Source organism: Typopeltis vanoorti, chromosome 24 (genome assembly GCF_054136105.1).
Source record: "Typopeltis vanoorti isolate ZY-2024b chromosome 24, IOZ_Tvanoo_1.0, whole genome shotgun sequence".
NCBI lineage: Eukaryota > Metazoa > Arthropoda > Arachnida > Uropygi > Thelyphonidae > Typopeltis > Typopeltis vanoorti.
The window spans coordinates 66,975,667-66,990,286 of NC_143572.1; the positions used below are offsets into that span (position 1 = coordinate 66,975,667).

At 36.6% G+C, this 14,620-nt stretch overlaps 1 protein-coding gene across 1 annotated transcript in view; it reads right to left on the reverse strand.

The window, feature by feature from the left end:
* LOC150093365 (succinate--CoA ligase [ADP-forming] subunit beta, mitochondrial-like) overlaps positions 1 to 14,620 on the reverse strand; it is a 257,429-nt gene that overhangs the window by 40,362 nt on the left and 202,447 nt on the right. The window contains exon 10 of the mRNA XM_090414021.1: positions 6,860 to 6,948. Within this exon, the coding sequence (XP_090270147.1) occupies positions 6,860 to 6,948 (89 nt within the window). The remainder of the gene's footprint in view (positions 1 to 6,859; positions 6,949 to 14,620) is intronic.

A 14,620-nucleotide genomic window follows, 5' to 3' on the forward strand; every position in this document is an offset into this window, starting at 1 on the left:
CACTATGAATTGTTGGAACATACACCCTATTCCCCAGATTTAGCTCCCTCTGACTTCTTATCTCTTCCCAAAACTAAAACTCTCCCTCGCTGGTCAGCGTTTTTCTTTGAATCAAGAGGTGATTGCAGCTGAAGAGGGGTATTTTACAGTTCTTACTGAGAACAACTACTGGGACAGGATAATGGCGCTGGAGCATCACTGGAATAAATGTATTAGTTTTAAGGGAGATTATGTTGAAAAATAAAAAATAATTTTGAAATTATAAATCGTTTTTTCATTGTTAGGCCAAGAACTTTTTAGACTACCCTCAATATGAATCTTGGAGTACCTGATCTGAATGATGCTGATGATTTGGTTTTATTCACAAATAAAAAGTTTCATCAGCATTAGCTTCCAATGTTAAGATAATGAAAACAGATGATCAATCTTCTGTCTTTCTTTTAAAAACTGTGCTATCATGTGTTTCACTCCCAGTTATCTTGGTAGCTAAGTAACAGATACTGTTGAAGTAAGCATGAAGCATGCAGAAGATAAGGAATGGCTTGTGGAGTGTTCAAAACTTTATGGGAAGTAGAATAGCAGAAAACACTAAAAATGAAACTTAAGATTTACCATAATTTGGTTTGTTGTGCATTATGGAACTCAGACTTGGACACTGTAAGATAATAGAAGACCTGATGCTTTTGATCAATGGTATTTAAGGAATATCTTGTGAATGACATGGTTTGACTCTGATAATAATGACGATATACATCAGAGCTGTCAGTCATCTCTTAGGACTATTCTGTATAAAGAAAGGCTATAATGGTTCAGCCAATCAGTGATCTGGAAAGTGTTAGGATAAAGAAGTAGACCTAAATGAGATAGGTTGACAATATCAAGCAGGCAGATGCATATGATGCAGGAAGCAGTTTGATTTAGTCAGATCACAATAATCATTGGTTGCTTGATGTACTTGTTTGTATATGAATGTATCATAGTATCAGTACATCTCTAATGATAATGCACATAGCAGGAAAAGACGACAGAGTAAATAATTCTGACTATTTGTATTACTTATAAAAATCATAATGATATATTTCATATATAATTACCAAATGAATAAAGTTTTCATGTAGTACATGAAATGGAAAACAAGACAAAAACATCTTAGTTTTTTTTTTTACTTAACTCTAAGTGCCTCACTGTATAGGGAATAAACCATTATGCTCTACTGCACAAGTTTTGAAATGAAAGACTTCTTTTAGAATCTGCACGTGCTTTTAAAAACCAATCTAATTTAAATAAATATGGATGTGTTAAACTTCCCCAAAATATTGGAAACATTAATTCTTCTGATGTTATAACCTAGGCTTCTGACTGGCACTCAACCTAGTTAGGAATCTAGACTTGTGTGTATGAGTTTCACTTTTTTTTGTGTTACAATTTTATACTGTACTTTCTGAGACATCTTTGTAATTGAGATGACATACTGGAAGTATTAAACACTTGTTTTAATTCTTTCCCAGTGTTTGCTAAAGTAATGACTTTGGGAAGCTAAGCTTAAATTAGCAATGCTGACATTGTCTAAAAACCCTCATTAAACTCTTCTTTCATGATTCTTTAAAGTTAGTACTGCTATATTTTGAATGTTCTTATAATTATAGTTATTGGTCCTTACATGATGCATTTCAGTTTTGGAAAGTGCTAGAAGTCAAATTGAACCAATGATCCCCAAACTGTTTTAACAATGATGCTCTATAAATTGGTGCACTGTCTTCATTTCAAACATTTCATTGAAGTGAGAAATACTGGCTCTTTATTTAACTTTTATTCTCTATCTTTAATTATATTAGAATTATAATAAAAAATACTAACCTCCCCCACATGACCACTTTATTTATAAAGGTTTGAAGTCTGAATTGCTATTTTTTAAATGTGTGGCTTGCAGATCAGAACTTCTAAAAAAAATATGTTAATTCCATATCATCATCAATTTCCTGATGTGTGCCCTCAAGGAATGTACAGGATACTATGACAATACTGCTTAATTAAGTTTATATTATTACTAATCTTATATTAACAATTTTCCTCTAAATTAATTTATTACCTATCAGCACTCCAATAAAAATTTTATATTTAATATTTCAGTTTTCTAGAGGACTTCTCACTGAATTAATCCACCTAGATCTTGGTCTTATTCTGGGGTGTTTATCCTGCCATCTTTGCATCTTGGCAACAAGCACTTGTTTAGCTAACCTTTTGTTTCCCCATTCACTTTAAGTAAACATACTACCTTAAATTAGCTCTGTTCACATTCATGAAAACTAACATTATCAAGTTCCTTCCTTATATCTTCCTTTTTAATATGATTCTGTCACTGATGCCATCTGCTCACTCTCCAAATTTTTCTTAGAACTCTCATACATGTGCTATGTAGGGTTTGATCAAGTGGTTTATTTTCATAGTTGAAATATTTCATTTGAGCTATAGGTTCTTCATTGAGAAATGGTCAGTTTTTTTTACATTTCTGCCTATTTTAACAGGTTCTGGTCATTTTGTTGCTGAATTTCAGGCCAAATATTTTACAAACTGTTATTCAATTTAGTTAGAGAATCCTGGAGGCTTGCACTAGATTTATTTAGTAGTACAACATCATCTGCATATAGCAAAGAGCTAACTTTGTTATCTCCAATTCTAATATCGAGATTAATGACACATGACACTTTATTTTCATAATGTAATCCATATAGATGATGAATAAGAGAAGAGATAGTGTGTACTCTTTGTCATACACCTGATTTTGCATCAAATCATCTTCCTGCATTTCTTCAATATAATGCTCCATTTATCCCACAAAACTGCATTATTTTGAAAGGCTTTACTCTAGCCACCTTGTCATATCCTTTTTAAGGATCTACAAAACAAAAGTACAGATTCCTGTTATATCTCCACAATTTCTCAACTATTTTTGGTAAAGATCTTGACAACCTCTATTTAGGCTGAATCCAGATCGTTCTTCTCCAAGTTTCTCTTCCACAATTTTTCTTAGTCTCTTCTCAAGTACATGTGAATAAATTTTTCCTGGAACATTTAATAGAGGAATTGGAATTCCTCTGTAATTCTCACATTCAGTTTAATTCCCCTTTTTTTTTATAGATGAGAACTACGAGAAATTTAGTTTACTTCAATGATCTGGAATTTGACTCCTCACCAGTCTTTCTGAATTATGCAGTAAAGCTACTGCAAAATTTTATACTTCCATATTTGAGAATTTCTAGTTGAATTCTGATCTATTCTGGCTATCCTTCTAGTTTAGGCTTTCAATTAGCTTTTTCTACTTGAAATATATTTCAAGACCATTTCTTTAACTTCTTGTGTCCACTATTTAATTCTTATTTTTCTATCCCTGCAAACAATTTCACCATATGCCTCCCTAAGTGAATCAATTAATGTTTTCTTCAGTAATTGCTGTTGACTGGTTTGGTTCTTGTTTTCAAACTGTTTATTTTTTTCTTGAGTAATGTTATAATATAATATAATATTATATAATAGTTGGGTCTACAGTTCAAATATAAAAGCTGTTCGACTTTAATTCTTTTTAAAACTTTCTTAAGTATTATTCTTTCCAATGTGATATTCATCCCCCCCCCCTAAAACTACGTAATGATCACTTCTTTCAAATCATCTGTATATTGTTGTATCCTGAGCTAGCATGAAGAATAACATAGTCAATGAGGCTTTTTTTATTTCTTGTCTTCTTTCCATGTGAATTTGTGCACATCTTAATGCTGGAACATAGTGTTAGTAATTAATCAATATCCTGAACAGAAATCCATCAGGTCATATTCTTTTCAGCCATTTTCAGTTCACTGCTGAACAAAGGCCTCCTCCAGCTCTTTCCATCTTTCTCTGTTCTTGGCTATGGTTGATCAATTTTTTCCAACAAATTTTGACAGTTCATCGTTCCATCTTCTTTTAAGACGTCCTAATTTCCCTTCTTTTGGAATCCACTTTGTTAGTATGGTGGTCCATCGCTTGTCTTCTCTTCTGGATAGATGTCCAGCCCATTTCCATGGTACTTACCACTATTATAAGCCTTGCCCTTTTTCTCAAAATTTTCCCCAAACTTTTCTGTATGTCTGGGTTTCCTTTCCTGCTCTACTACTTAGATCTCCAACAAGGATCAGCTTTTCTGTTTTCTTTATGTCAGCTACTTTCTCTATGACTGAAAAATCTCTCCACTTTTTGCTTAGGATAACTTTCTGTGAAAACATAGGCATAAATATGTTTCATTGTCCATCACCACATTTTGAAGTTTGCCCATATAACTCTTCTTGAAATTGCCTTATCAAGAAGTTCATGTTTGATACTGAATGCTATCGCTACTCCTTCCTTTCCTTGATTATTATCACTTGAATATAACTTTCTATATTTATTATTTAGTATTATCTCATGTGTTTTATTCTTTGTCCCAGTATCGCCATTTATGTTCAGGTGGTATTGTTATATTTTTTTTTCTTCCTTAAATAATTTGCTTCCTTTATGAGTTTTCCTCTATACAATAACTACAAGACTTACAAGATTTCCCTGACTAATATCTGTATCACTTCTTAGGTGTTCATTCTATAAGGAAAGTAAATTCTATATCTCTAGCCGATTCCTAATTTTACTCATGTGCTTACCCTGACTGTTAAAAGTTATTCCTTGCTAAAAGAAACGAATCCTCTAATTTCTTTCTGGGGCCGTCTCCTCTTCAGATATTGACAAATTTATTTTTTAAAGCTGCACCAGCCAATATCTCAGAATAGAAGGGACTCTTATTCAGGGAGACTTTTCCAGACTCTTGGTGCACATAGGTGAATAAATTTACTTATATTCATAAATCAAATGCTTGACTCTGGCTAAGTAAATTCTGGTTTGCAGTCGTAACCTATAACAACATGATATAGCTTTCTTTCAATCCCCCCCTCCCCTCCCCCATGGTTCAGATTAATGAGTGGTAGTTTTGGTTCATATTTCAGGCAAAACTCAGGTATAAAAGAAAAAACATATTTATTGGAATCTAAAGACATAATATACACTTAGACCAATCTCACTTTCAATTAGTTCAATGACATGCTAAATCAAACTTTTTCAAACCGATTAATACTCTAATATATGAACAATAAATCCTTCTTTTGAGTTAGAGACTTAACACACATAATATACACATTATACACTTCTACCAAATTTTCTACCTACTATTTTAGTCTTGCATAATAAACTAGTCACAATCATCTATAATCATTCCTAACAATTTGTCTTATGGATATCAGCCACTGCTAAATAATCACTTAAAGTTCTTAAATACTGTCCATACTCAATTAATACACTACAATGATCTTTCTCTTTTTCCGATTGGGTAATTATACAACAAAATCTGTACTTTACCATTTCTTGGGGCAGAGTCTCCACATCCGTCTGAACTGTCCTTCTTTGTTAGAATTCTCTTTCGATACTTCCATAAGCCTGCGTCCACGTGGTGGGTCACTATGGTCATCAGATTAAACTATGCTCTACACCTAGCGTTTTTCCCTCGTCTATTCTCGATCTGTTTCGGGCCATCCTCGTTTCTAGCTGCTGGTTCATAATATACGTCCGCGATAGTATTCTGTCGGAACTTTCAGCGAAGGCAGCATGTGCCGACATCTCACGCTTTAGTACTGGCAGAAATTCAGACATCGAAGGGAAAGGTGCACCCTCCGATATCGAATTATCGCCAAGAAACACCATCAGGAACCACCGGTCCATGAGAGAAGTCAAATCATCATCCAGCAAAACAGGCGAAAAAAGCCCTGAGAAAGGGGTGCAAACCCTTTTTATTCTCTCTTCACTTCCCCCCTTTTTAGCACCCTCTTACTACTTTCTGCGATCTTTTCCCGCCCGCTACTTTCTTCGTCCGCGGCAACTTCGGCACATCACGAGATCATAGCAGTCTTCCGGGAAACGAATGTGCGTCGCTTTCCAAGATTGCCAATGCCTCAGGCCTGCCCGTGACCTTTGGACTAATGTTTACATCTAATTTACCCATTCATTATGCATTTCATATAATACTAATTTATACACGAAGTTCTTTACATGGTATTACAATTCTACTAAAAGGAGGTAATTCTATTTCTATTTACAGTTAGTACTTTATTTCTTCTGTTTGAGTACAAGTTTTTTCTCTCAGCTGATTTTTCTGACTTGTTAAATCCTGAATGAATTGTTTCTTTAATAAAGTGCTTCATTCAGGATGTAACAGTACTTTACCAGTTCTCCAATTTTTTTTCCAATGATACTCCTTATGTCAATGTTTCCTACCTTCAATTCTTCTGATGTGTTTGTTACAATAGCTGACTTTTCACTGTTTGCCCTAGTTTTCTGATGAAAACACCCGACCTTTGTTAAACTGGGCAATGACCCAGCCAACATGAAATCTCATCATGTTTACTGCCAACAACCTTTTCTTGTTTGTTCAGTATGCAATGAACACCCACTAACAGGGTGCACCAAGTGAAGGTGAGAATTGGACATCAAGCCCAATTTTAGAAAGTTCTCCATATGACTGAAAGGCTATGTGTGGAGGTCTCCTCTCAGTTATCTGGCTTTGACCCTTAAGTGACTAATTCCATCAAGGTTAATTCCGTTTTCTGAATAATGATTACTCATCTTTAACATAAAACAAGCACTTTTTATTTTTGCTATGCTTTACTATTACCAAGCTAATTCAGTAAGCAATTAAAGCAAGATGAGCGATGACTTATCATGCAAAACTTTCAATAACCATGCCTGCCATTCAATAAAATCTACTTTATTATTTATAGCTACAACTCATACTCAATATTTTATAAATTACCATTTTGGCAGCTTCATCTAAGTTATCACAGGCTAGAATCCTTAAATCACTAGCAGCAATGAGAGCTTTGGCATCATCGACTTGAGTTCCTGAAATATTCAAAATATAAATGCAATATTAAAATTTTATATAATAATACATTAATACATTTAAATCGGTTTTAATGTTTATTTATTGCTAACTAAGCCAAAACATTAAGCTTTTTTTAAAAAAAAAAACTTCAGAAATTATAAAAACCTTATACCCAGTTCTGATTCAAGTAGGCTGTACAAGAGTCCATTCCATTCCTCAAAAGAGAAGAACTCTTGTACCATTCTGTACAAGAGTCCTTCTCTTTTGAGTATTGGGTATAATATAATAGGCTGAAATAATCATTAAGGATATTATTTTAGGCTCTTTTTTTATGATTTGGCAGACACTCACTATAGCAAACCCCTAGGAACATTACATTCAGATCCTATTCTCTAGTTGATGTGACAGCCTTTCATGTGATATCCTATCAAATGCCTCCGTATCAGAGTGTATTTATTCCTTTTATCCAAAACACAAAGCAAAAGATGGAATCCACATGGACCATTGGTTAGCTGGAGAGGAATAGAACAAGAGCATGGAAAGAACTGGATCCAGATGAAAGGCACAAAATAGTCAGATGGAGATCTGTGGTTCAGGCCCCATGCTCCCAATGGAGTGAAGCAGAATAAGTAAGTTTCCATAAACTCAAAAAGAATTAAAGGAGAAAGCACTAATAGAGTTTGAAAATACTTAAACTTCTATTTGACTAATGAAACATTACTCAAATTTATTACAGTAGTTATTCAATTTAGTTAGGGAATACTGTAGGCTTGTAATGGATTTATTTAAGAGGATAACATCATCTGCATAATGAGCTGAATAGAATATTTCCAAGTTTGATATCAGGCCTAATGTCACTTTCCTTGATAATGTGATCCAATAACCATGGAGATTGTGTGCATCCTTGTCTTACATATTTTATAAACCATCTTCCCGTATCAACATCAATTCTAATTGCTGTCTTACCAACTCAGATATAGACTATATACTGTAACATATGTCCTATCTACACCATATGATTGTGATGCAGATAGGACATATGTACAGATCCCTGTTATACTGCAATGATTTCTAAATTGTCTTGAAGTGAAAATCTGATCCTGACAACTTCTACTTATTTTTTTATGTAGCCCCCACCTACAAAAAGGTTTTTCTGCAAACCTATAATCCATTTGTACCATGAGTGGGCTAAGGATTTTTTAAAATTAATTTTATATTTTTGTTATTTATTTTTTACATAGTCTAGAAACCCTGCTCTAGAGACCCAACATAGAACTTTTTCAAGCCATTTCAGGCCTACAATAAATAAGCAAGGTGGTGATCTCACACTGGGCGACAAAATTCATCTCCCACCTAAAGACATTAACAAACATCCATGCTTACGACATGATTCGAACCCATTCGAGCCTGGTGGTTGGTTGGAGAGTGGTTATGCTAACCACTTAGCCAACCAGGCCAGCAAAATTTGGCCCAAACAACTTGTTCTTCTTCTTCTAGTTTCCTTCCGCAATTTTTCTTACCCTTAAATCTTATCTGGAATACCAAGTATTGCAGATAAGATTTAAGGCTAAATAAATTGCTCTGTAATCCTCATATTCATTTTTATTTCCCTTTTTTTATTCTTACTCCTTTATTTCCCTGATCCTGACTAGGCATTCTGAATTATGCAGTGTAGCTAATGTAAAACTTTATCTCCATACTTGAGCTTTTCTAGTCAAATATTATCTCCTCCAAACTGCCACAGTTCAGGTTCCTGAGTGAATATGTTCTATGACTCTATTTGTCACTTCTTATTTCACTTCATAATCTTGCAAAATTACTCCAGACATCTAAAATATCTTTACCTTTAGTTTTCATGTCACTTTTATCATCTGATTCTTTTTTTTGAAAAGCCTCCTGAACATTTTGCTACCTCTGATATTTATCTTCTATACTGGTACCAGTCTTCCCATGACTGTTATTTAACTAGCTTAACACAGTGCTTCACTCCCTTACATTTTTCTCTGTATTCTCTCAGAGAATGCTGACTCACTTGACAGGAGCTTTTGATATGCTTTCTTTTCCTGAGTTAATCATGGGATTCTGATTTTACTATCCTTGCAGACAACTTCAGGATATGCTTTCCTGGTTGAATGAATTGATGTTTTTAGATTCTGCAAATGAGTCTCCAAAGGGTTTGGTAGTTGTTTTTAAAATCTTTAAAAAATTGCTTAGCTGATTGTTTTTAGAGCTTTCTTATATGTTCTTCTTTTCAATATGATACTCACTCTTGTCCTGCTTAAAGCTGAATGTTCTCTTCATGTGAATTTATGTTGAAATATGGTGTGAGTTTTATTAAATTTTCAGAAAATATTTCTATACATCTGGTATTCATTTTCTACTCTGCTTCTGTTTAGATCTATAACAGCAACCAGATTTTCCAATCTCTCTCTCTCTCTCTCTCTCTCAATTATCCTCTTAAGTGATTTGAAAAACCCAAACTTCTTTATTAGCAGAACTTTTTGTGGAGCCATAGTACAAATAAGCTTCATTATCCAATTTCCCATTTTGAAATCTGCTCAATCACTATACTTGAAACTGCTTGCATTCAAGAAGTTTAGCTTCATATTTAATGCTGACTACTGTAGCTACCCCTTTTCTCTGATTACCATTGCAGGAATCATACATCTTACAGTTATTTAGTTGCCTCACCTGTTTTAGTCTTTATTTCAGTATTAATTTCAGTAATACCAGTTATTCTGACATAATTCTTCTTACAATAATGCCTATCTTCAACTCTGTTGATTGTTATTTTATTTTATTAGTTGACTTTTCACCCTGGTTTAAATTAAAGATACCAAGAAATTATATACTGGTTTAATCCTTTATCCAAGTTGTAAGCAAACAAAGTTTGCACCTGAAATATAATCAGGACTGGGGCAACTCATATATAGAAGCTAATGACTTCACATCACTTGCCTTAGTATCCCATAATGCAAAGCACATATCCTTATGGGTATGTATAATGCTATGCATTATGGGAAGGGTCACTATGCAGAGGTGATACTAAGGAATAACGAATAACATTTCTGGCTAAATGGGTGAAACAAAATTGCTTTTTGTATTCTCCTTTGTCTGAAATGAAAAATTTTGAATGGAGAGTTTAAGAGCCACATGCTTGCCCAGTGAGGGCAGTGAAATTAGCTGTGTTCAGCTGTACTAAAGATATGTTTTGGCTTTTTATATTTGTAGCTTTCCGCTTCATTATATTCCGAAGCTTCCTTGATCAACGGGTTTGGGTGATTGCTAGTCTTGGTAAAGAACTTCACTGCTAGATCTAGAAGAAGGGAAGAAATGTAAGGAATGTTGACTTCTCTATGGATCTGGGTGTTTCTGATAAACCAAGGGGCATCCAGAATCATTTTCAGGCACTTATTGTGCAATCTCTGTAGTTTTAGAATATTTGTATTTGCAGTGCGGCTCCATGTGGGGAACGCATAAGTGACGACCGACCGAATCACCATCTTGTAAATTGTTAATCTTCTTTGTGTATCCAATTTGCTTTGTCTGTTGATTACAGGGTAGAGTTGGGCTATGACCTTGGATGTCTTTCAGGTAATATGTCTTATATGATTGCTGAATAGAAGTTTTCTATCCAGGATCACTCTGAGATATTTGACTTCGCTCTGCCAGGGAATCTTAACTCCCAAAAGATGTCCTCTATATTATGGATTTTCTTCCTTGTAAACAGTATGGCTGAACTCTTCTGTGGGTTAACTTGGATCCTCCAGCCATCTTTCTAATATATGTATACCAGTTTGCAATCTTCTAGTTGCCAGTTTTGGGCTCAGAGATCTTGCCATTAATGCAGTATCATCTGCACATAATGCAGTGAATGTTTTTCTCGGGTTCAGAGGGATATCTACTATGTAGATTGAGAACAGGAGAGGGGCCAGAAGAGAGCCTTGGGGTACTCCTGCAAAGCCCTGCGTCTGGACGAAATCGATTCTCCGACCCTGACCTGCATATATCTGTCTTTCAGTTATGGGTAGAGTATTCTTATCAACTTGATTGGAAAGCCAAACTTTATGAGTTTGTAGAGAAGGCCTTGATGCCACACTTTGTCAAATGCCTTCTCTGCATCGATGAAGATGGCAGCAGTACTGATTTTCCAATCGAAACCTTTCGTAATGATTTCTACTAGCCTGTGGATTTGTTGAGCTGTACTATGGGCCTTGCGGAAGCCAAACTGCTTGTCAGGCAAAACTCCTAACCTATCCATTTCTGCTTGGAGTCTCGTGAGGATCACTTTCTCTGTTACCTTTCTGAGGCTGGACAACAGGCTGATTAGTCTATAGCTCTCGGGAAGGTGAAGGTTGTTTCCTGGCTTCTTCAGTGGCACAATGGTGGCTGTTTTCCACGCAGTGGGAAAATGCTGGAATCTGAAAATTGCATTGGTAATATTGACGAGATGAACTATGGCCTTTCTTGAGAGTACTTTTACTATTCGGTTAGTTATGCCATCAGGTCCTGGAGCCTTTTTATTATTTAGGTGTGTGACGATATTTATTACTTCAACCGGAGTAGTCAGAGTGATGTGTTCAGCATTAACAGTGTGCTGCCATAAAGTTGATCTAACATGTCGGTGAATTTTGTACATAAGGTTAATATTAAGGTTTGCATAAGATGGATTGCATTGAGATTCAAGGTTAACTATCAGTGCTTCAGCTTTCTCTTCATCTTTGTGAACTGTCCCTTTCTTTTTTTGTATAGGAGGTATGAGTTACTTTTTGGAGTGGAGATGACTCTTAGGAATTTCCAGAAGGAGTGATCTTCAGTATTGATGTTAGCCAGTTTGGATTTCCATTGGTGGTTTCTGTGTTTTTGGAGAGCTTTCCAGACCTGTCTGTTTAGGTTGTTCAATACTGTTTTGTCTTGTGGGGCTCTGGTATTGTGGTATCTCTTTCTGGCTCTATTTTTTGCTCTGATTAACTCCATGATTTCTTCTGGGATACGGTTGGTTGGGTGGAAGACAGTGGATTGTCTGACTGATCCTATTGCTTTCTGAATTTGTATGGTTTAGTTATTTACTGCAGTGTCAATCTCTTCCTTTTTACAGATATTGGGCACTGGACCAATATAATCTGGAAGAACCTTGGCTAACCTATCCCAAGGTATGAATGTGTGCGGAGGAGAGAATTGATCTGATGAATCTAGCTTAAGCACTATGGGACTGTGGTCAGAAGATAATTCGTTAACTGTTTCCAATTTATATTGGTATCGTATATTTTTGAAAATGATGATGTCTAGTACATCTGAGCTACCTGATGGGCTGAAGTGAGTGGGCTTGGTGGGACCTGTCACCACTGCAGATTTCAGCATTGCGTAGTTGAATAGTGTGGAGCCTTTGGAGTTAATTGAAGAGCTGTGCCAAGCTGTGTGTTTTGAATTGAGGTCTCCTGCTATTATTATGGAATCATTTTGTCCAAGTATGGAGTCCAGATCAGTTATTAACAGAGGAATGCTCGAGGGTATATAAGCAGCATAAATCTTGAGAATGTCAGCATTGCTGGTATATACCTCCAGCCCGGTCACCTGAAGGTTTATGATTTGAAGGTTTGCTATTGTATTATGATTCAGGTAACTCTTAATATATATGGCAGTGCCTCCCCCTCTCGCACCAGTTCTGTCATTTCTGTACATAGTGTATCCACGGATTTTAGGGTTATTGGCTGATTTTAGGTGTGTTTCACCAATTAGGATGAGACGAATCGCAAATTCTTGAAGCTCCAAGACCTTGTTCATTAATCCATTTGCATTCCATGCCACTATCATGAGCGACTTGGGTTTAAATTTTTTACTCATGACAGATGGCTGTTATAATGGTTTAAGTGCCTTGGAGGAATCTCTTTCTGGAAGATGGTGAAGGGCTTGTCTTGCTGAATTCCTGCAGCATGGTGGCAAGCGAGGCAGTTAGAACTGATGTTAGGTTGGAACCCTCTGGCTCGAGAGATGTGGGTAATTTAGTGCTCGCAGCCTCAGCATATGTTTTGATCGTGGTTGTGGGTCATGTTCCTTCCTGTGTGGTTGAAGGTGAGGTGTTTCAAACTGGGGGACGGCCCACTAGGTTGCTTATAGTGTCATTACAAGGAGGAGCAAGAATGGCTTTTGCTGACCCTCGATTTTTTTGGATTGAGCAGGCATCCCTTGTAGTTGGTCGGGTGAGGTCCTCTGCAGTTTGTGCAGCAGGCAGGAGTAGGGCATGGCTTGGAGCAGGTGCTGGTCTGATGTCCCTCGCCACACTTCAAGCACCTGTAGGCTGCCTTACATAATTTTTGGGCGTGCCTGAACCTTTGGCACCTATGACACTGTCCAGCTGATGCCCTCTTTCTAGGTGGCTCAGTTGTTATTTTGAATCCGCATACTACAGTTAGATCGTAGATTTGTTTCTGTGTTGCTTATTTTCACCAGCACCAAAGGCATTGGTCTTTTATCTGTTCTGAGCATCCTGCTCACTTTTACTGTGGACAGGCCCTGTCTAGAGAGATCAGTGCTCACATCTTCAGGAGTGATACCTTCAGCTATCCCACATAGAACCACCTTCAGGTTCTTTTCGCTGGATAAAGTGAAGGTGTGGTATGGGACGTTAGCATTGTCCATAAATCTGGTCATCTGTCTGTAATCCATGACAGTAGTGGGTTGTATTTTAACTCCCTCATCTGAGTTTTTGGCCCATAAGAATGGGATGTTTTGTTCTCTGAGGGCTGACGAGACAGGGATCCATTTTTCTTAATCCCTTAAGATGACTGGTGGTATCTTTTCTTTAGGAACATTGAGTGCTTCTATCCCTGTTGTTTTGGTTTTGGCTTCTTCAATATTGGTGGAGATTTTCCTTTTCTTTTTGACCATTTGGAATTCTGTATGTGATTCCAAGGTCTGATAACTGCTGTCTTGGGATGTAGCATCTTCCATACTTGGGGAGTGTGCAAAATCTGATTGCATCAGAGTTATGGGATCTTCACTTCTGTCATCCATATTGTCCTCTGTGAGTGCTGAGGGGGGGGGGGGATGTGTCAAAGAGCTTGACTTTTCCCGGCCAATTATCACTCAGCAGCTTTCCTAGTCTGAGGAATTCCTTGTATACTTCCTCGAATTTGGCCTCATTCAGAAGTTTTGCCATGACTACAATAATTTAGAAATGTGTAAAGACACAGATGGAGAAAGAATAGAGATTGCTCAGGTGTCACGAGCAGGTTACAGGTAATCCTGTGGACTTCTGAGGGTCCACTAGCAAATCCCGTAGACACTCTCAGGTGTCTACCAGCAATAAAATACAACTAGCTGTCCTACAGTAGGGAAAAGGAGTGTCACGAATTCACTTGGCCACAGATTGAAATCCTACCTCCCTAAATAAAACCATAAATCCACCACTGGTCCTCATTGTGGGTGGGGCCTGCCGGCCATTAGACCTCTTGCATGTTTCATGCAGAGGGGGGAGACAGTAGGAAACAAACTGTGCCAATGCAATGCGTGTTTCGTGAAAAACCTTGTAAACAAACTAATCAGGCTCAGTCTAAAAAATACGGCCATTCACATCAAAAACCAAAAGCAGAATCATCCTCAATGTTGGGCTGCATTTTTTAAGGTTGAAGGAATGCCAAAGTCATATTTTCATATATGAGTAGCCAAAATGTGTCACACCTTATTATT